Source organism: Erythranthe guttata, chromosome 5 (genome assembly GCF_056151865.1).
Source record: "Erythranthe guttata isolate IM_541 chromosome 5, IM_541, whole genome shotgun sequence".
NCBI classification, from domain to species: Eukaryota; Viridiplantae; Streptophyta; class Magnoliopsida; order Lamiales; family Phrymaceae; genus Erythranthe; species Erythranthe guttata.
This window is the reverse complement of record NC_142537.1, coordinates 5064059-5081108: the sequence shown is the minus strand read 5'-3', so window position 1 is coordinate 5081108 and position 17050 is coordinate 5064059. Positions and strand designations below refer to the sequence as shown.

Here is a 17050-nt window from a genome sequence, read left to right as displayed (position 1 = left end):
TTGAGGTAGTCTCTACACCAACTCAAAGATTGCGACCGCTTGTAGACTGTTCTACCCGTGCATTTCTTTGTTCCGTTGGTCCCAACACTTCCACATAACCGTAGGGGCCAAGTTTAGCGAATCCTTGTCTAGGTTGGTTACTGGAAGCTCAAATAATTGCAAATGAAATTGGATTGAATGTAGTTTTAGTTGATCAAACGGCGGGCAGACCCAAATATCGCCCACATCTCGACAAGATAGGAGAACATGTAATGCTGATTCAACCCTAACTCCACATCTCATGCATTGTGGAGAGAAATATATTTTACGACGACAAAGATTCTCATTCGTGGGCAATATACCTGAACAGAAACGCCAGAGAAAGATTTTTATTTTTGGGGGAATTTGAAGTTTCTAGATGTATTTCCACCACTCCCAGGCCTCACCACTTCGTCCAGCTTCCCGCTTCGACGGTCTCTTGTTTTTCGTGATCTCCATATTTAGTGCATTGTGGTAGCACCAACGGATAGTAAAATTGCCGTGTTGAGAGAGCCTCTATATCCATTTTCTGGAGTTGAAACATCACAACTGCGCAATAATCTTCAATTTTGGTAAGTTTCTCAAAAAAGGGGTGGTTATCTATGAGCTTTGATTTCGTATGGATTTGCGGATTTATGGGATTACGAACTAAGGTTTACGGATTGAGAGAGAAATGTGGCAAATTTTGGAATATGTTTGCTAGGGCTTACAGGATTGAGAGATTGAATGTAAACTGGGTCTACGGGATAGAGAGAGTGAACAAAAAAATTGGGAATTTGAGTTAGATAAGTTAGGGAAGAGTGTGAGGTGGATTGTTGGTGTGTTCCAACTAGACCTTGACTGCCAAATAGACATCACGTGCGCCAACGTGACAATTCCGTCCAACTTAATATGTAAACTTAACGACATAACACAAAATGTTAAAAAATGGTGAGTTTGGGGACTAATTTCGTGGGTGCCAAAATTTGAGGACGAAAAATCGTTATAATTTTAAAGTATAGGGATGTAAATTGTAATTATCGCTAAATATTTGATAGAGAATATATATAGATGACTATTTATAATAATTTAAATACGTTTCTAAGTTCGAATCATTTATCCACAAAAATAAATGATTCGTTTTATAATAATATAAATCAATATTTCGTAAAAATATTATTTTTTAGTTATATTTTTACAAGTTATATTTTCTTGGTTGCAAATATAATTTTCAAATTATAAATTTTATTATTTATTGAAAAAATCATGATTTATCAAAAATAATTCTAAAAAGATTCTTAAAAAGACTTAAATTTAACAAGTTTATACACCGAGGGATCATAGTGAAATGGGTTATAGAAATGAAGGATGAAAATGAGATAATTGAGACATGAGGGCCTAAAATGGAACAAAATATAAAGATGAGGGGTCAATTATGAGATTTGGCAAAATAAAAATATATTATGATGCCACGAGACCCCGGAATTAATGGTGAGTAGTTTAATCCTAGGAAAAGAGCAAAGGTTGGGAGATAATTGATGCCCTTGTGTCGGAAACTTGGAGCTATGAATTGTCCCCAGATGTTGATTTCTTCTTCTTACTCTTTTTTAAGGTTTTTTCTTCTCTCTCTCTCACTCTCACTAAATAATATTAATCACTAATTAATTATCAATAATCAATAATCAAGTGTTTAATTTCTTCTTCCCTATTTAAGGGCTTCTTCTCTTTGATCTCTACTTTTGCTCTGTTCTACTTCAGATGGATACAGTTGGCCTTCAGCCATGACTAACCCCTTTTGATTATTACTTTGTATGTATGTATGTATATTTCTTGAAGGTATATATATACACACACTCACCGCACGTTTTTATGTGTGTTATTTGTAACAGAAATATAAAAAATAAAAAGGAGAAAAGATTCAATTTTTAAGCACCCCATTTGCTTCTGATAGTGAATTGGTTGTGTTTTGGTGTTTTTTCGCAGGAAAAGGAAAAAGCTATAAATAACACGTGCTTATCAAGAATGCGTGTAAGCAAAAGTTGTCTTATTTACACTTGTATTAGTGGTAATAAATTTTGCTTACCCTTTGTTCTTTTGTCCATTTTATTTGATGTGCTTGGGAATATTTATTACATAGTTGATTTTCTGATTTTGCAGATGGGGTGTTATTTTCGTCGTGATTGAATGCCGTAAAGTCCATTCTTCGATAAAACTCCGTGATTCAAGGCGTAGGTAGAGAGATAATAAGGAGAGAAGCCTGTGCATTTTCCCTTTTTTTCTAAGGTAGTTGTTTTTTCAGTTAGAGTGTTAATTTTAAATGATCTTGATTAAACTCAAATTGTATTTGATTTATACATTCCAGATTCTAAAAAAAATAATGGCGAAAGACGGATCTCCGAAGCCGCATCAACTAAACATGAGGCGCAAGCGCCTCACGTACATCCTAGGCGTGAGCGGCCTCTGCGTAATCTTCTACGTATTCGGCGCATGGCAAGGGAGAGCCTCTCTCCCCTCCGGCCAATCAGAGCTCTCGAGAGTTGGATGTGACGAAACTTCAAATCGAAACTCCGAACTCCCATCCTCCACCGGAATCTCCGATCCGCTCGACTTCGAGAGCCACCACCAACTATCCGTCAACAGCTCCGAGGAAATCGAGAAGTTCCCGCCGTGCGACATGGCGTACAGCGAGTACACGCCGTGCCAGGACAATCTGCGCGGCCGCAAATTCCCCCGGGACATGTTGAAGTATAGGGAGAGGCATTGCCCTAGTAAGGAAGAACTTCTACGGTGCCTTGTCCCCGCGCCGCCGAACTATAAGAGCCCCTTCAAATGGCCTCAGAGTAGGGATTACGCGTGGTACGCGAATATTCCGCACAAGGAGCTTAGTATTGAGAAGGCCGTTCAGAATTGGATCCAAGTCGAAGGGGATCGATTTAGATTCCCCGGTGGTGGTACCATGTTTCCGCGTGGGGCCGACGCTTATATTGATGACATTAACGCCCTTATACCTATTACCGACGGGACCGTTCGAACGGCCGTCGACACGGGATGTGGGGTAAGGAAATTACCTTTTTTTTTTCGCCGTTGTTGAAATTTTGAGTTTGTTGCATTCAGTATTCCCGTGTTATATCGAATTGCTGAAAAACTCCTCGTGTTATAAATATTAGCCAAAAAAAAAAAGAAATCCCGTGATGCAATTTTTTTAGCGCACGATCCCATAAATGATGGTTTTTAGGGGGTAGTTTACTGATAAAACTGTCATAGTTTGGATTTTGCTAATATTTTATAACACGGGGGTGTTTTTTTGACAATTAGAGTAAACACGGGGTGTTGAAAGCAATAAACCCGTGAAATTTTCGTTGTCTTTATAGAAGAGAATGCATTTTGATTCATTACATCTTATCGTGTTTTTTCTTTTTTCCTTTTTTTTAGGTAGCTAGTTGGGGTGCTTACCTACTGAAGAGGGATATTATGGCAATGTCTTTTGCTCCGAGAGATACGCACGAAGCGCAGGTGTGGTTCGCACTCGAACGTGGTGTTCCTGCAATGATCGGCCTCTTAGGCTCGATGAGGCTACCGTATCCCGCTCGGGCTTTCGATATGGCCCACTGTTCTCGTTGCTTGATCCCTTGGTTCAGTTTCGGTAATATGATTATCACGAATCATAGTAATTATGTTGTGTTCTATATAAGTCGGTCAACACATTCCATTTTTTGAATTTTGTTGCAGACGGGCTTTATCTGATCGAAGTGGATAGGATTCTTAGGCCCGGCGGGTACTGGATACTCTCGGGCCCTCCGATCCGATGGAAGACGTACTGGAGAGGGTGGGAGAGAACCGAAGAAGACTTGAAGCAAGAGCAAGACTCGATCGAGGAAGTAGCTAATCGCCTCTGCTGGAAAAAAGTCGTCGAAAAGGGCGATCTCGCCATTTGGCAGAAGCCCATAAACCACATGGAATGCCTCGAGAGAAAATCCAACCAAGAGAAACCGCACATGTGCAAATCGGATAGCGCCGATGCAGCTTGGTATTTCATACTCCCTCTCTTCCACAATAACTGTCTCTTTTTAGTTCCATTTTATCTGTCACTTTACATTTCCAATACTGCATTTTTCCTGTTTTAACCTTATTAACTCAACTCTAAGCATTAATTATCTCTTATAAATAATTAATGATAAAGGTTGTTTTAGTAATTTTTATGTATTTTTCCTAAAATCAAGATACATTTATTGAGTTTCTTAATCTTTGTGAAAATTGAAAAGAGACACTTATTTAGAAACGGAGGGAGTATTAGACAATAACTATTTAATATAATAAATTCCTAATTATATTCTAACACATATACAATATATACACACAAGGTACAAAGACATGGAAGCTTGTATAACCCCACTACCGGAGGTCAGCAATCCGAACGAGGTTGCGGGAGGTGCGTTGAAGAAATGGCCCGAACGGGCTTTCACAGTCCCGCCAAGAATCACGAGCGGCTCAATCCAAGGAATTACTGCCAAGAAATTCCTAGAGGACAACGCGATGTGGAAGGAGCGGATATCGTATTACAAGAACCTCGTCAGTCAGTTATCGAGGGGGCTAATACGGAACGTGATGGACATGAACGCCAACTTAGGAGGATTCGCCGCAGCGCTCTCAAAGTACCCAGTTTGGGTTATGAACGTGGTCCCCGCGAATTCGGATCCCGACACGCTGGGCGTGATTTACGAACGGGGTTTCATCGGGGCGTACCAAGATTGGTGCGAGGCGTTCTCGACTTATCCGAGGACTTACGATCTCATCCATGCGGGCGGTGTATTTAGCATTTATCAGGACAGGTATAACTGTAAACTCACTTTTTTTTCTTTTTTTCTTTTTTCCGTAAAAAGTTTCGTGCGGTTGAAGATGAATGTTGTTTGATGAAGGTGCGATATTACATACATTCTACTCGAGATGGATAGAATCCTACGGCCAGAAGGGACGGTGATATTTAGAGATGTTGTCGAAGTGTTGGTGAAGATAAAGAGTATAACAGATGGAATGAGATGGGAGAGTAAGATAGTTGACCACGAAAGCGGACCGTTTAATGTCGAGAAAATTCTTTTGGCCACAAAGACTTACTGGACTGCTGAATCCAACCCTCAAGGATAGCACTGAAATTTTTGAGTCTTCAATAATTCACCTTAGATTTCTTTGTCTTGGGGGATTTTTTGTTTTTTGTTTTATTGTTTTTTTAGACAATTAGTTTGCTGGTAGAATGAATTTTTTGTCATGTTTCTAGAATAATTTGGTTAGCAACATTCATATTAAAAGCGCTTCGCTCGATTTAATACAATTTTTTCAAAAAAATGCAGTCGTGAACTAGGCCGAAATGCAAGACCGGCGACGAAAATAAGGCCATTGCAACGAAATCTATGGCTTTGCGCAAGATATGCGACGGAACAAATAAATCGTGGCAAGCTTAGTATTTTATGCAAATAGAATGAATAATTGCTTTTTAATAATGAAAATAAAGGCAACAAATCAAAGGTGAAGTTAAAGAATAACCAATTCAATTTGCTGAGGTACTTGTTCTTTAAGGCGTTTCACAACTTGTTCCTTAGTAGATTCCTCAGTGCTATATAATTTATCGTAACGTGCCTCGATGATTACTTTCTCAAGCGCGACACATTTCTCAATCATGTACTTGAGTACTTCAACGTGATCCGGGACACCACAATAGCCACAAAACTTGAACACTTTTAGGTGCTTGTGAAAAAAGCTTCGAACTTTAAGAAGCCGGTGAGAAAATCTTTTCATTTTATCGTATCTTATAAAAGTAAACTTCAAAGCATCCGAGTACTGCATCTGAGAAAAAAGAAAATACGAGTGTGAGATTTTTTCTTGCAAAATTATTCACAAAAATCAAGTAGAAACATACATTTAAAACGAATTCTTGTAAGTTGGGAGCCGTCTTCATCAAATTTGTCAGTCCCGTATCACTTGCATAACTTTTTCGAAAAATAAAACTTTCATCGCCTATTACGAATACCACCAACTTCTTCAGTTTAGGGAGTTGAAGAATTGTGGAGAGAAATGTTTCCTGTGAAATCAACCAAGTAAATATTAATAAGCGCTACGGCATCTCTAATTCTAAATAAAAGAAAATAAAACACAATATAATTCTATCGTCTAACCTCAAACGGTTTCATCTCCAGTGTAAGAATCTCCAATTGGAAATCGCAGCAAGCAAAAGCAGAAAATACGTCTTTGGCAGAAACATCACTATATACCCGACAAATAGACACCTCAACAAGCCTTGGGACGTTCTCAAGGAAGAGACTTTCTACTTTTTGAACAGTAAGTGAGGTGAGATTCGGGGCGGAAATCTTAACCGATTTCAAACAACTATGGCTGCCGTGAATAGAAAGTAAGGTGAGGTTTGGGGCGGAAACCTTAATCGATTTCAAATTGTAGCAGCGGGTTAACTCCAAGTGTTTTAAGACAAGGGACGGACCACCACAAGCTTCAACGTTTAATAATTCCAACGAGCGATCAACAACCAATTCTTCGAGCATCGGACATTTACTTTGGAAAAACTTAATATCCTCCTCTGTCACATCAACAGATTTCAAAGACAATACTCTGAGAGACTTGAACTTGAGGTCAATTTCGGAACTAGTATTTCGAGTGAGCAACTCTTGGGGTAAAGAACAATTAATTAGGCTCGAGTCGCCTGTGGTAAGATCCAACTCTAACCTCTGCACGTGCCTCACAATTGCAAAGTTAATCCATCGGTTAACGTCCTTCTGGAATGTTTTGCTCAACCTCAGACGGATTATGAAATCTTTCAAGATGGCTGCTTTGTGTTTTCTGAGGACACAATTCACCCATTTCACGTACTTTTCCCTCTTCTCTTTGCATGATTCGAATCCTTGTTGAGTCCGTTTTTGTAAAGAAGAGTGTGGATCAAAGTTTAGACGGTAAATATGTTTCCACAAGTTATGCCAGCGAGATGAGAGAACACTAGTGCATACAGCTTCCTTGAGCGATAGTAAAGATAGTATATCGACGAGAATGTCGTCGGGCAAATGAGTTATCCGATCATCATCACCGTAAACTATCTTGGCACACTATAGGGAAAGAAAAAAAAAAGAAAGTTATAACACTCCGGGGCTTTTGTGATTCTACACCTGGTGAAATACACCATATAATTTCACACCATAGATCTGCACACAAACTATTTACGGTCCAATTTTGAGAAGCCATGAAGAAACGGCGTAACACAAGCACATACACGTGCATGTGAAAATTAGATGGTACACCTGGTTATTTATATTGGTTGGATTTGATCTGTAGATGTACATATAGTCACCCACTCATTCATGTGTTTCTGTGCTTACAAGATACTTATTCAATCAGATTCACCCGGTGTAAATAACCAGGTGTAGCATACCCACGCCCTGGCAGGTGTGTGTATATCCAGATTGAAGAAACGGATAAATAATTCTGATAATTCCCCAAAAAAGAAACACACAATCGGTTGGTTCAGATCGAAGAAAAGAATAATACCTAGCAATGAAGGAATAAATAATTTTATTTGGTTTGTTGAGAGAACTCACCTTCTTGGTTTGAAACTTGGCGACTCGCTTCTCTGCCATCAGTGATTCGATCTTTGGATGATTAAAATTATTGAATTATTTAATCAGTGAGTCATAATAATTATTTAATCAGTGAATCATAACTGTTGGACTCCGATTAGGACTCTGTTTCCGAAAAAACACATGAAATTCTGTTTCCATGTTTTAAGAGACTCCTGTAGATTTCTTTCTTGTAGAGGAAGACACTTATTTTCCATGCTTAAATTCACATAGCAGGGTGGAAATTAGAATGAAATTTCTGAATTTCGCCAAATTTGATCTGAAAATATTTGAATTTGGAACTGTGTTTTTTCATTCCAATTACCGAAGTTCTGATTTTTCGAATTTATTTGGAACGGAATTGGAATTATATATAAAATTATCGGAAATTTCGATTTTCGATCCGATTTTAATTCCAAATATTTCTATGGTTTTTCAAAACATATAGTATAATTTTATGATATATTTTGTAATTCCATAATATTACTTACATTACATGTTATATGAAAAATGATATATGAAAAATAAAAGGGGTTATTTTACATACCATTGGCCACTAAATAAATTGGGGATAAACCCAAGCCCAAATCATCTTTTGACATACCTTTGGAGAAGCAAAAGTACAATACTACCCTTATATGCAATTTTCGGCTAAACTGTATTCAGCATTTCTGGTCCTGCATTTATCATTTTCACTGATTTATTTATTTATTATTATTATTATTATTATTATTATTATTATTATTATTATTATTATTATTATTATTATTATTATTTTAATAATAAACCTGTTTGTTAAATTTATATATATATATATATATATATATATATATATATATATTATTTTTTATTTATTAATTTTTTTTTTTAATTTTCAAAACAATATATTTACTGTACTGAAAATAACTACATGTAACTATAGTACCTATAGTAATTCGTAGTTATGTTCGTTTTTTACCCCATATTTTTAGTCGATCAATTGTATACACACACGAATACTGGCTTATACAAAAGAAATTCATAAACTCCAACAAAAATTTACAAATTTCAATATTTTTATTATAAATCAGCTCAGAACAAAAAAAGTACAAATTGAAAATACACAAATATATGCATATGTAACTACATGTTACTATATGTATTAGGGCTGGGCAAAAATTACCAAATACCGATTACCACGGTATACCTACCAACAATTACCGAATAAATACCGAACTATCGGTTACCACTACATTTGGTACGGTATCGGTACCGTACCATTATCTTACGGTACGGTAGCGGTATTGTATCTTCAATACCATGGTAATACCGTACCGTACCGTAACTTTGTATTTTAAAAATTAGTTAATATATTTTACCCTTTATATTGTAAATATAAAAAATATAGTCAACAAATATTATAAAATAAAAATAAAAAACAAGAATAAAGATATGATACATCCTATATATATTATATATACATAATTCTATTTTTTTATTATTTTCATATATTTATGCAAACTCAATATTTAATTTGGTTCTCGTTAAAGTTGTTTATTTCACGTACTTCTTTAGTTTTAAAGTCCAACTAATCTCTTATTGGTGGAATATTTTTTGCCATAATTTTCTTCTCCCTTTCTTTCCCCCCTAATTTCTCACCCTTTTGTTTCATTTGCATTATTACAACATAATTTTTTTTTATTTATCTTACTTAAACCATGAAACTTTTTGCTCATTAGTTTCTACAATTTTTCTATACATATCTTAGTAATCATTAGTTAATTGAAGCAACATACGCTATTACGGTCGTATAATGTATATTCATGTAAATTGTTTGATTACCATATTCATTTGCTTAATTTGTTGTATTTATGCATTTAATTAGTATTCATCTTAATTATTGTATCATCCGAGTTCATCAACAAAATGACGTACGGTAGATTACCACGTACCAATCATACCGTACCGAAACTAACGGTATACCGAATAACGGTATACCGCAATTGTTGGTACGGTAACGGTATAGAATTTTTCAATACCGAAAGATACGGTAGGTACACGGTATTGAACAAAATGTTCGGTAACCGTACCGAAACCACCCCTAATATGTATAGTAATGTATAATAATGTATAGTAATGTATACAGTTTGCTGAACACTGTAACTTGAAGCAGATGTAACTTTAACCAAATTTTTGACACTTTCAAGGAGAGGATCAATGGCTTTCATAAAGCTGCAATTGGAAAATCAAAAAAAAAAAAAAAAATTACTTTAGTGCAAATCAACAAAATATGAAGAAACATCAAAATACTCAAAAATTAACAAACACTAAGAGATCGAGAGATAGAGAGAGAGGATATTGCTGGGAAATGCTACAGATTTTAAATCAAACAGACAATGACTCCTCCATCCCCTCGCCTCCTACCAAAACCCTAGCCGCCGCTAATAACCACCCACGGTTCCGCGCGCCCACAAATGCAAAAAATTATAGAAAAAAATCTGAAAATATAAAAATAAACGAAATTACCATCAAAATATAGATCTCGACGAGATGAGTCCAACGGTGGCAAGCCCGTCAAATTTCAACTGGTGGAACACAAAATACACCTCCGGCAAGACCACCATCGTCGAATGAAAAAAAAATTGCAGAAACAGATCAGCGCTCCAAACTGAATGAAATCACCACCAGAAGAAAGAGCTCGACGAGAGGAATCCAACGGTAGTTAAACCATCGAATTCCGACAACCGGAGAGAGAGTTATGACTCCGGGAAGCAATTTCGCCGATTGGAGATATATGGATGCGGGATTTGAATCTGGTAGAGGAAGAGAGAGACGATTGTGAGTGGCTCTAGGGTTTAAACCTGATTTTAAATGGGTATTATAGGGACTTTAGGGTGGCCGAGGGGGGTATGTCAAAATATTTTCGAAATGAAGGGGGGGTTTCCCCTAGAGTGTAATCCACTTGAAAGTTAGTTCTAGAAATGATGGGGGTCTACAAAATAATCCCAAAATATAAATACCGAAGGGTCAAGTAAATTAAAACCTTAAAAAATATTAGTTAGTATAAAAAAAAATCATAAGTTGCATTTTTCCTTATAAGAAAATCTATGTTTCAATTTGTTGCTCCGACATTTGTTTTTATTTATTGCGTTTTGTCGAACTCTTTTGAGTTTTCTTGCATTTTCCTGCAAAATATAAAAAAGATAGAAAAATATTGTGAAAGTAGTCATTATATCTGAATTTAGAACAATAGATTACAAACTAATGTAATTTTCGAAATTTTCGAAATTCCGCCGGTTCCGAAGTATGCCGAAATTGAAATGAATTTTTGCATTACGATTTTTCGGAACGAAAACTGGAACTCATTTTTTACTTCCAATTTTTTTGAAAAGTTTCCGAAAAAGTCCTTTCCAATCTATTCCGTGCGATTTCCAAAGTCATATACGTGACACGTCGTGTATATGCACTTATGTGAGATACTGAAAAATATATTATTTCCAAAGTTCACAAACTCTTATGAATTTAATGAATTATTAAATTTTATTAATAAAAGTAAGGTTGCTCTTCCTAAACCCTAGAAATTTTTTCCCGCTCATTTGATAGTTATAATTTTCATTTATTTATTTAATTATTTATTTATATTATTTTATTTTATTTAATATAATCAAGGTTAATAAATCCACTAAGTATCCAGATTTTTTGACCCCATCTTATTAATAAAAGTAAAGTTCCTCCTGCTAAACTCTATAAAATTTTTTCTGCTCATTTGATAGTTATAAATTATAAATTTTTATTTATTTAATTAATTAATTTTATTGTTTTATTATATTTATTATAACCAAGTTTAATAAATCCGTTTAGTATCTACTTTATGGCCCCAAATCTACGTATTTTTCTCACTAAAATTATCATTTTACTTAATATTAATTTGATGGAAAAATTATTTAGTTGTTTGTATAAACATTTGACCTTATCTAATAAAAGTAATCTTTTCCGTCTAAAATTGTAGTTTTACTTAATATTAATTTGATGGGAAAATTATTTAATTGTTTAAAAAAATATTTGGTTCTTATCTTATCTTATTAAGAAAAGTAAAGTTGTTCTCTTATTAATAAATGTAAGGTTGTTCCTGGTAAACACTATGAATTTTTTTCCGCTCATTGGATAGTTATAAATTATAATTGTCATTTATTTAATTAATTAGTTTTTTGTTTTACTTTATTTAATATAATCAAGTTTAATAAATCCGTCAAGTATCCAGAATTTTTCGCAAAAAACTTACGTATCTTTTCCCGCCAAAATTGTTATTTTTACTCAATGTTAGTTTGATGGAAAAATTATTTAATTGGTTACAAAAATATTTGGTTCTTATCTTATCTTATTAATAAAAGTAAAGTTGTTCTCTTATTAATAAAGGTGAGATTGTTCCTGCTACACAATTGAAATTTTTCCTGCTCATTTGATAGTTATAAATTATAATTGTCATTTATTTAATTAATTAGTTTATTGTTTTACTATATTTAATATAATCAAGTTTAATAAATCCGTTAAGTATTCATAATTCTTTCGCAAAAAAATTACGTATCTTTTCCCGCCAAAATTGTCATTTTTACTTAATATTAATTTGATGGAAAAATTATTTAATTGTTTAGAAAAATATTTGGTTTTTATCTTATTAATAAAAGTAAGGTTGCTCCTGATAAACTCTTGAGATTTAATGGCATCATTGATTTACAGTAAATTTACTGAGGTATGTTATAGGTATAAAGAAGAAGATTCATCAAGCTTCAACATTAACTGAAATAAGACAAATATACAACTATATTACATCAAAAATATAAAGTTAAATTAATAAATATCGCAAAAAAAGTTTATGGGTGGGGGATTATCAACAATAAATATATATACATATATATATATATATATATATATATATATATATATATATATATATATATATATATATATATATATATATATATATATTAAAATATCAAAATGAATTGAAACTTCAATTTTTGTCGTTTAAATTGAACTTTACTTTGTATTAATTTTACTTCAATCCCGTGCATCGCACGGACGAAAAATCTAGTAATTGATAAGTTAATAGTTATTAATTTATACAACCTAGATAAAACATTAGATAGTTTTTTTGGATCAAACATTAGATATTGAGATGTTAAAAATAGTTTACAACATGTTTAAGAGCTTATAAGCTTTTCAAAGTGTTTGGAAACTTTTTTTTATAAAAAATCTTATTTTTTTGGTCATATGACAAATAGGCCCATGATAATGAATTTAAATGCACATAGGTCCAGACAAAAAACAGTCTCGCAAATAAATTCATCACCATGTCTTTTGTCTAAAATGCCCTCCATAATATTATTTTTACCAATTCATTACACTCTAACCTCATCAATATTGCACATTAACCCCGCATTTGAACAAATATATTATTAAACCCATTTTCATAATTTTTTGAAAAAATATATTTTTTTTCAGAAAATAATTTTTTTTGAATTTGTTTTGCCTGCCAGATACTAGGGTTGAATTTTTTTCTTTTCGTTTTTTTTTTGAAATTTTCCAGCTCCGGTCTCTTGACTTTTTCTTTTTGAAACTTTTTTCTCTCTCTAAATTAGTGTGTTAACAACGTATTTATTGTCTAGGATAATAATATTGAATCCAAAAGAGTAATATTAATAATATTATTGTTTACTGTCCCGAACTGTAATATTACGAATATTACTTTTCCAAACAATATTAATAATATTACTGCCCCAAACAGTAATATTATTGCATGAGAGAGTAATATTACAGTCGAAGACAGCAAAATTGCAGGCCAAGACGATAAAATGAATTAATACAGTAAAATTACTGACTTAGACAGTAATATTATAGTCTCACACACAGTTAAATTACTGTCTCCGACAGTAATGTTAATTAACATAATTTTTCAAAAAAAAAAAAGTCAACGCCGGAGACCGGTGGTTGACCTGCCGGAAAACAAAAGTCATTGAAAAAGAAAAAGAAAAAGAAAAAGTCAACGCCAAAGACCGGCGATTAACGTCCGTTTCCGGCGGTGGCGGTCAAAATTGGAATAAGGGGTCAAAATTGGTTAATGTGTGAATTTCTAAATTGTGGTGTAATGATATCATGAAATTGAAGTTTACCGTTTCAAGTAGTGAGGGTAATTTTGGTATATATAAAAGTGTTTTCCTTATTTGCAAATAAGTTTGAATGAGGTGGAGTTACTTGCAAGACAAAAAAGTTGGATGTCTCATTTTTTAATTAAGTGCTCTTTTCATGGGCCTATTTGTCATTTGCCCTAATTTGTTTTAAAAAAATAAGTTGTTGTAGAGAAAATACTAAGCTATTTTTAAAAATACCTCTAACCCACCTTTTTATTTGAGATCATATAATAAGAAAAAAATAGCAGATAAACTCGTTACCTGAACCATGGTTATCGGATCGTAAATATATCTCTTATTGTTTTGCTCCACATCTCTTATCGTATCTGATGATGCTAGAATTAGATTACCTTAAAGGGTCGAAGTAGGATGAGGTGGAAGAGCAGAGTGGATCACTGACTCACGAGCTTGATAACCTTGAGATACCTGCGATCATAGAACACGTAAACTAAGCCGGGGGTTGATCCGGCGGAAACTCCTCTGACGCTCAAGTCTGACGTGCGGATAGTAGAAATAGTCCAGAGAATACATGTTGTTGTAGGGCTGGAAAATAATTACCGCCTGCTGAATACCACGGTATACCTACCAAACAATACCGAAAAATTTCCGAAACTTCGGTAACCATTACATTTGGTATGATATTGGTACCGTACCACTATTATACGGTACGGTAGCGATATTGTATTTTCACTACCATGGTACCGCAAATTTGAATTTTATAATTTAATTAATATATATTTATTTTATATTGGTTAATAATTAACTAAAATTAAAATTACTACATAAAATAAATATGTCAAAACTTAAAAAAGTTAAAATGCAGTTCTTAAAAAAATATTATGCAACAAACAAGGCGTACATCCCATTTGGTTTTCACTGAAATAGTAGGGTGCAAATTGTGATTGAAAAAAAAATCACGACTCTAGTAATCTTATTTTGCAAGGTGTGACTAAATCAATGAAAGTTAAAGTTTGATAAATATTGAAGGAGTTTTGAAAAATTGAATAAGATCATATAAATAGCCAATGTTCTTGTTTAAAGTGTTTTGTTTTTATAAAGATCGTCTTCAAAGTATAACAAATTAAATTAACGGTAGAGTACCATGTACCTATATACCGTATCGAAAGTAACGGTATACCAAATAACGGTATATCACACTTGTCGGTTCGGTAACAATATCGAATTTTTCAATACCATATAATTAGTTAGGTACACGGTATTGATCAAAATATTCGGTAACCGTACCAAAACCACCCCTATATTGTAGTATTGCTCAGATAATAGGACGTACTTTATGGAATGAGTTCAGACCTTTATTTATACCTCATTGATTGGGCAGAAGTTTAATTAGTTGAGATTGTCGGACCAAAACCTAATTTGAAGGTGATTGAGCCTCGATAATAGTGGTTTTCAATATAAGGCTCACGGCCCAGTAATTAAAGAAATTGTAGGCCTATTGAGTTGGCCCAATTAGGCATATCGGTATCGCTTATCGTATCGTATCGTAAGATATTTAACCAACTACTAAAATGGTAAAATGTATATACCTACATAATACAAATATTATAAACATGTAAAATTTAATATTTTAACGTTGAACACTCATTAAAAAATTATATCTGAAATCCAAATTCAAGTTTCAACATCACATTATAAAATATGACAAAAAACATAATTGTTCATCAAATAACATAGGTTCAAATTCAAATCCCTAATTTATAAAATAATCATCACTCGCAATCTTAAAGATCAATATCACTTAAATCTTCTTTATCCACCAATTTCAAACTATTGCCTTCATCTTCATCAATCTCTTCAACTTCCTCAACTCGAATTTTTCCTTTTCCTTTTTATTTTCTTCTCTTATCAATCTCAAACTATATATATATATTGAATGGTATTATATTTTACAACAAAAAAAAAAGAATATATATATATATATGTACCTCTTTTCCGTTTTGAGCTTGGAGCTCCTTCATTAAAGCTAAAATTTTTGTGTACATCCATCCATGAGCTATCTTCAGGTAAGCAAGGGTTCTCCTTTTCAATGATCCACTCTTCATCAGACTCAATATCCGATGAGCATATTAGGTAATAAGCTTCTCCATTCTCTACTAGAATTTTTTGTCTCACATCAAGTTGGAGATTGTACTTAACATAGACAAGTGATACTCAAAATTCTGATAGCAATCTTCTTTTTGTATCCACTTTTTCAAATATACTCCAATTCCTCTCACATCCGGTAGCACTACATGTGAGACTCCAAATTCTCATAGCAATCTTCTGTAACTCCTTTACTTCTCCATCATAACTTTCCCACCAAAGAGATATTAAAAGAAAAATAGACATAAAATATAATTAACACATTAAATATATTTAGTAAGTGTATAGTAATATTTAATTAAAAAACTATAATTATTAAAAGTAAAACCATAAGCAAAAAATACCAAGTTGTTTTTTATCCCTAATTTCCTTAGCCAGCGTGCTCGTTTGAATTTTTCAAGTTGTGAATCAATCAAAATCTTGTCCTAGTATCATCCGCAATCATCATCTCAATGGTTCAATGTAAACCATAAATGACGTCGTTATTTGGCTCGAACCCCTCGACATAGTGACCAAATAAAAATATAAAATAAATTAATAACAAAAAAAATTATTAATGAATTTCAAATTTAAAAACAAATAAAAATTATTCAACAGATTAAATAAATACTTAGTACTTACTAAGGATTAAGATAATATGCTGCCACATGAAGTGGTCTATGAAGTTACGGGTTCCAACGGAGATAAAATATTTTCCATATCTTCTTGTACCTCGACTCCACATTATTAAAGTTGTGAGATATTTGATATGTGGCTCTATTCATCGCTTCATAAATATATGGCATTGCTGGTTTTGAGTAACCATCTACAAGCCTCAATATTTTAACAATTGGACCCTCACATTGCAAACAATATTTGATAGAACTGCAAAATTTGGCATTACACGAAACAAGGTCCACTACTTTTTTACCATCATTCTTACGAGCATAAGAACTTGAAGTACATTCATCTGAAACGAACATGAACTTAAGAGCATTTTTTTGATTCAAGATGCAACTTAAAGTAAGAAAAGAAGTGGCAAACCTTGTTACAGCCGGTCTTGCCAATTCCCTTCCTTGAGAACAATCTCTGAATAATGCTAGCACCCATTGCAAGTGGTGATCCTTTTGAAATTTGTAATGGTGGAATGGAAGATCGGAATTTTTTCAATATTTTCAAGCACTAAGTCAAGGC

At 33.5% G+C, this 17050-nt stretch overlaps 2 protein-coding genes across 7 annotated transcripts; one reads left to right on the top strand and one right to left on the bottom strand.

Moving 5' to 3' along the window:
* The first annotated feature begins 1439 nt into the window (after positions 1-1439).
* Positions 1440-5528, top strand: LOC105962414 (putative methyltransferase PMT17). Of its 6 annotated transcripts, none has more exons than XM_088818703.1 (8): positions 1440-1609; positions 1981-2062; positions 2155-2280; positions 2360-3052; positions 3430-3640; positions 3727-4024; positions 4359-4826; positions 4914-5528. In XM_088818703.1, the coding sequence occupies exons 4-8, from the start codon at positions 2375-2377 to the stop codon at positions 5137-5139; spliced, it is 1881 nt and encodes a 626-aa protein (XP_088674829.1). In that variant the 5' UTR covers positions 1440-1609; positions 1981-2062; positions 2155-2280; positions 2360-2374; the 3' UTR covers positions 5140-5528. The 6 variants fall into 6 exon arrangements, with proteins under 6 accessions (XP_088674829.1, XP_088674832.1, XP_088674828.1 ...); XM_088818706.1 differs by having other exon boundaries at positions 1485-1609; positions 1981-2025; XM_088818702.1 differs by having other exon boundaries at positions 1488-1833.
* Positions 5456-7760, bottom strand: LOC105962416 (F-box/LRR-repeat protein At3g26922-like). The gene is made up of 4 exons (XM_088818708.1): positions 7590-7760; positions 6165-7100; positions 5909-6070; positions 5456-5835 (listed from the first exon to the last, which is right to left on the bottom strand). Exons 1-4 carry the CDS (start codon positions 7626-7628, stop codon positions 5524-5526), a joined length of 1449 nt encoding a protein of 482 aa, XP_088674834.1. The 5' UTR covers positions 7629-7760; the 3' UTR covers positions 5456-5523.
* Positions 7761-17050: the final 9290 nt, after the last annotated feature.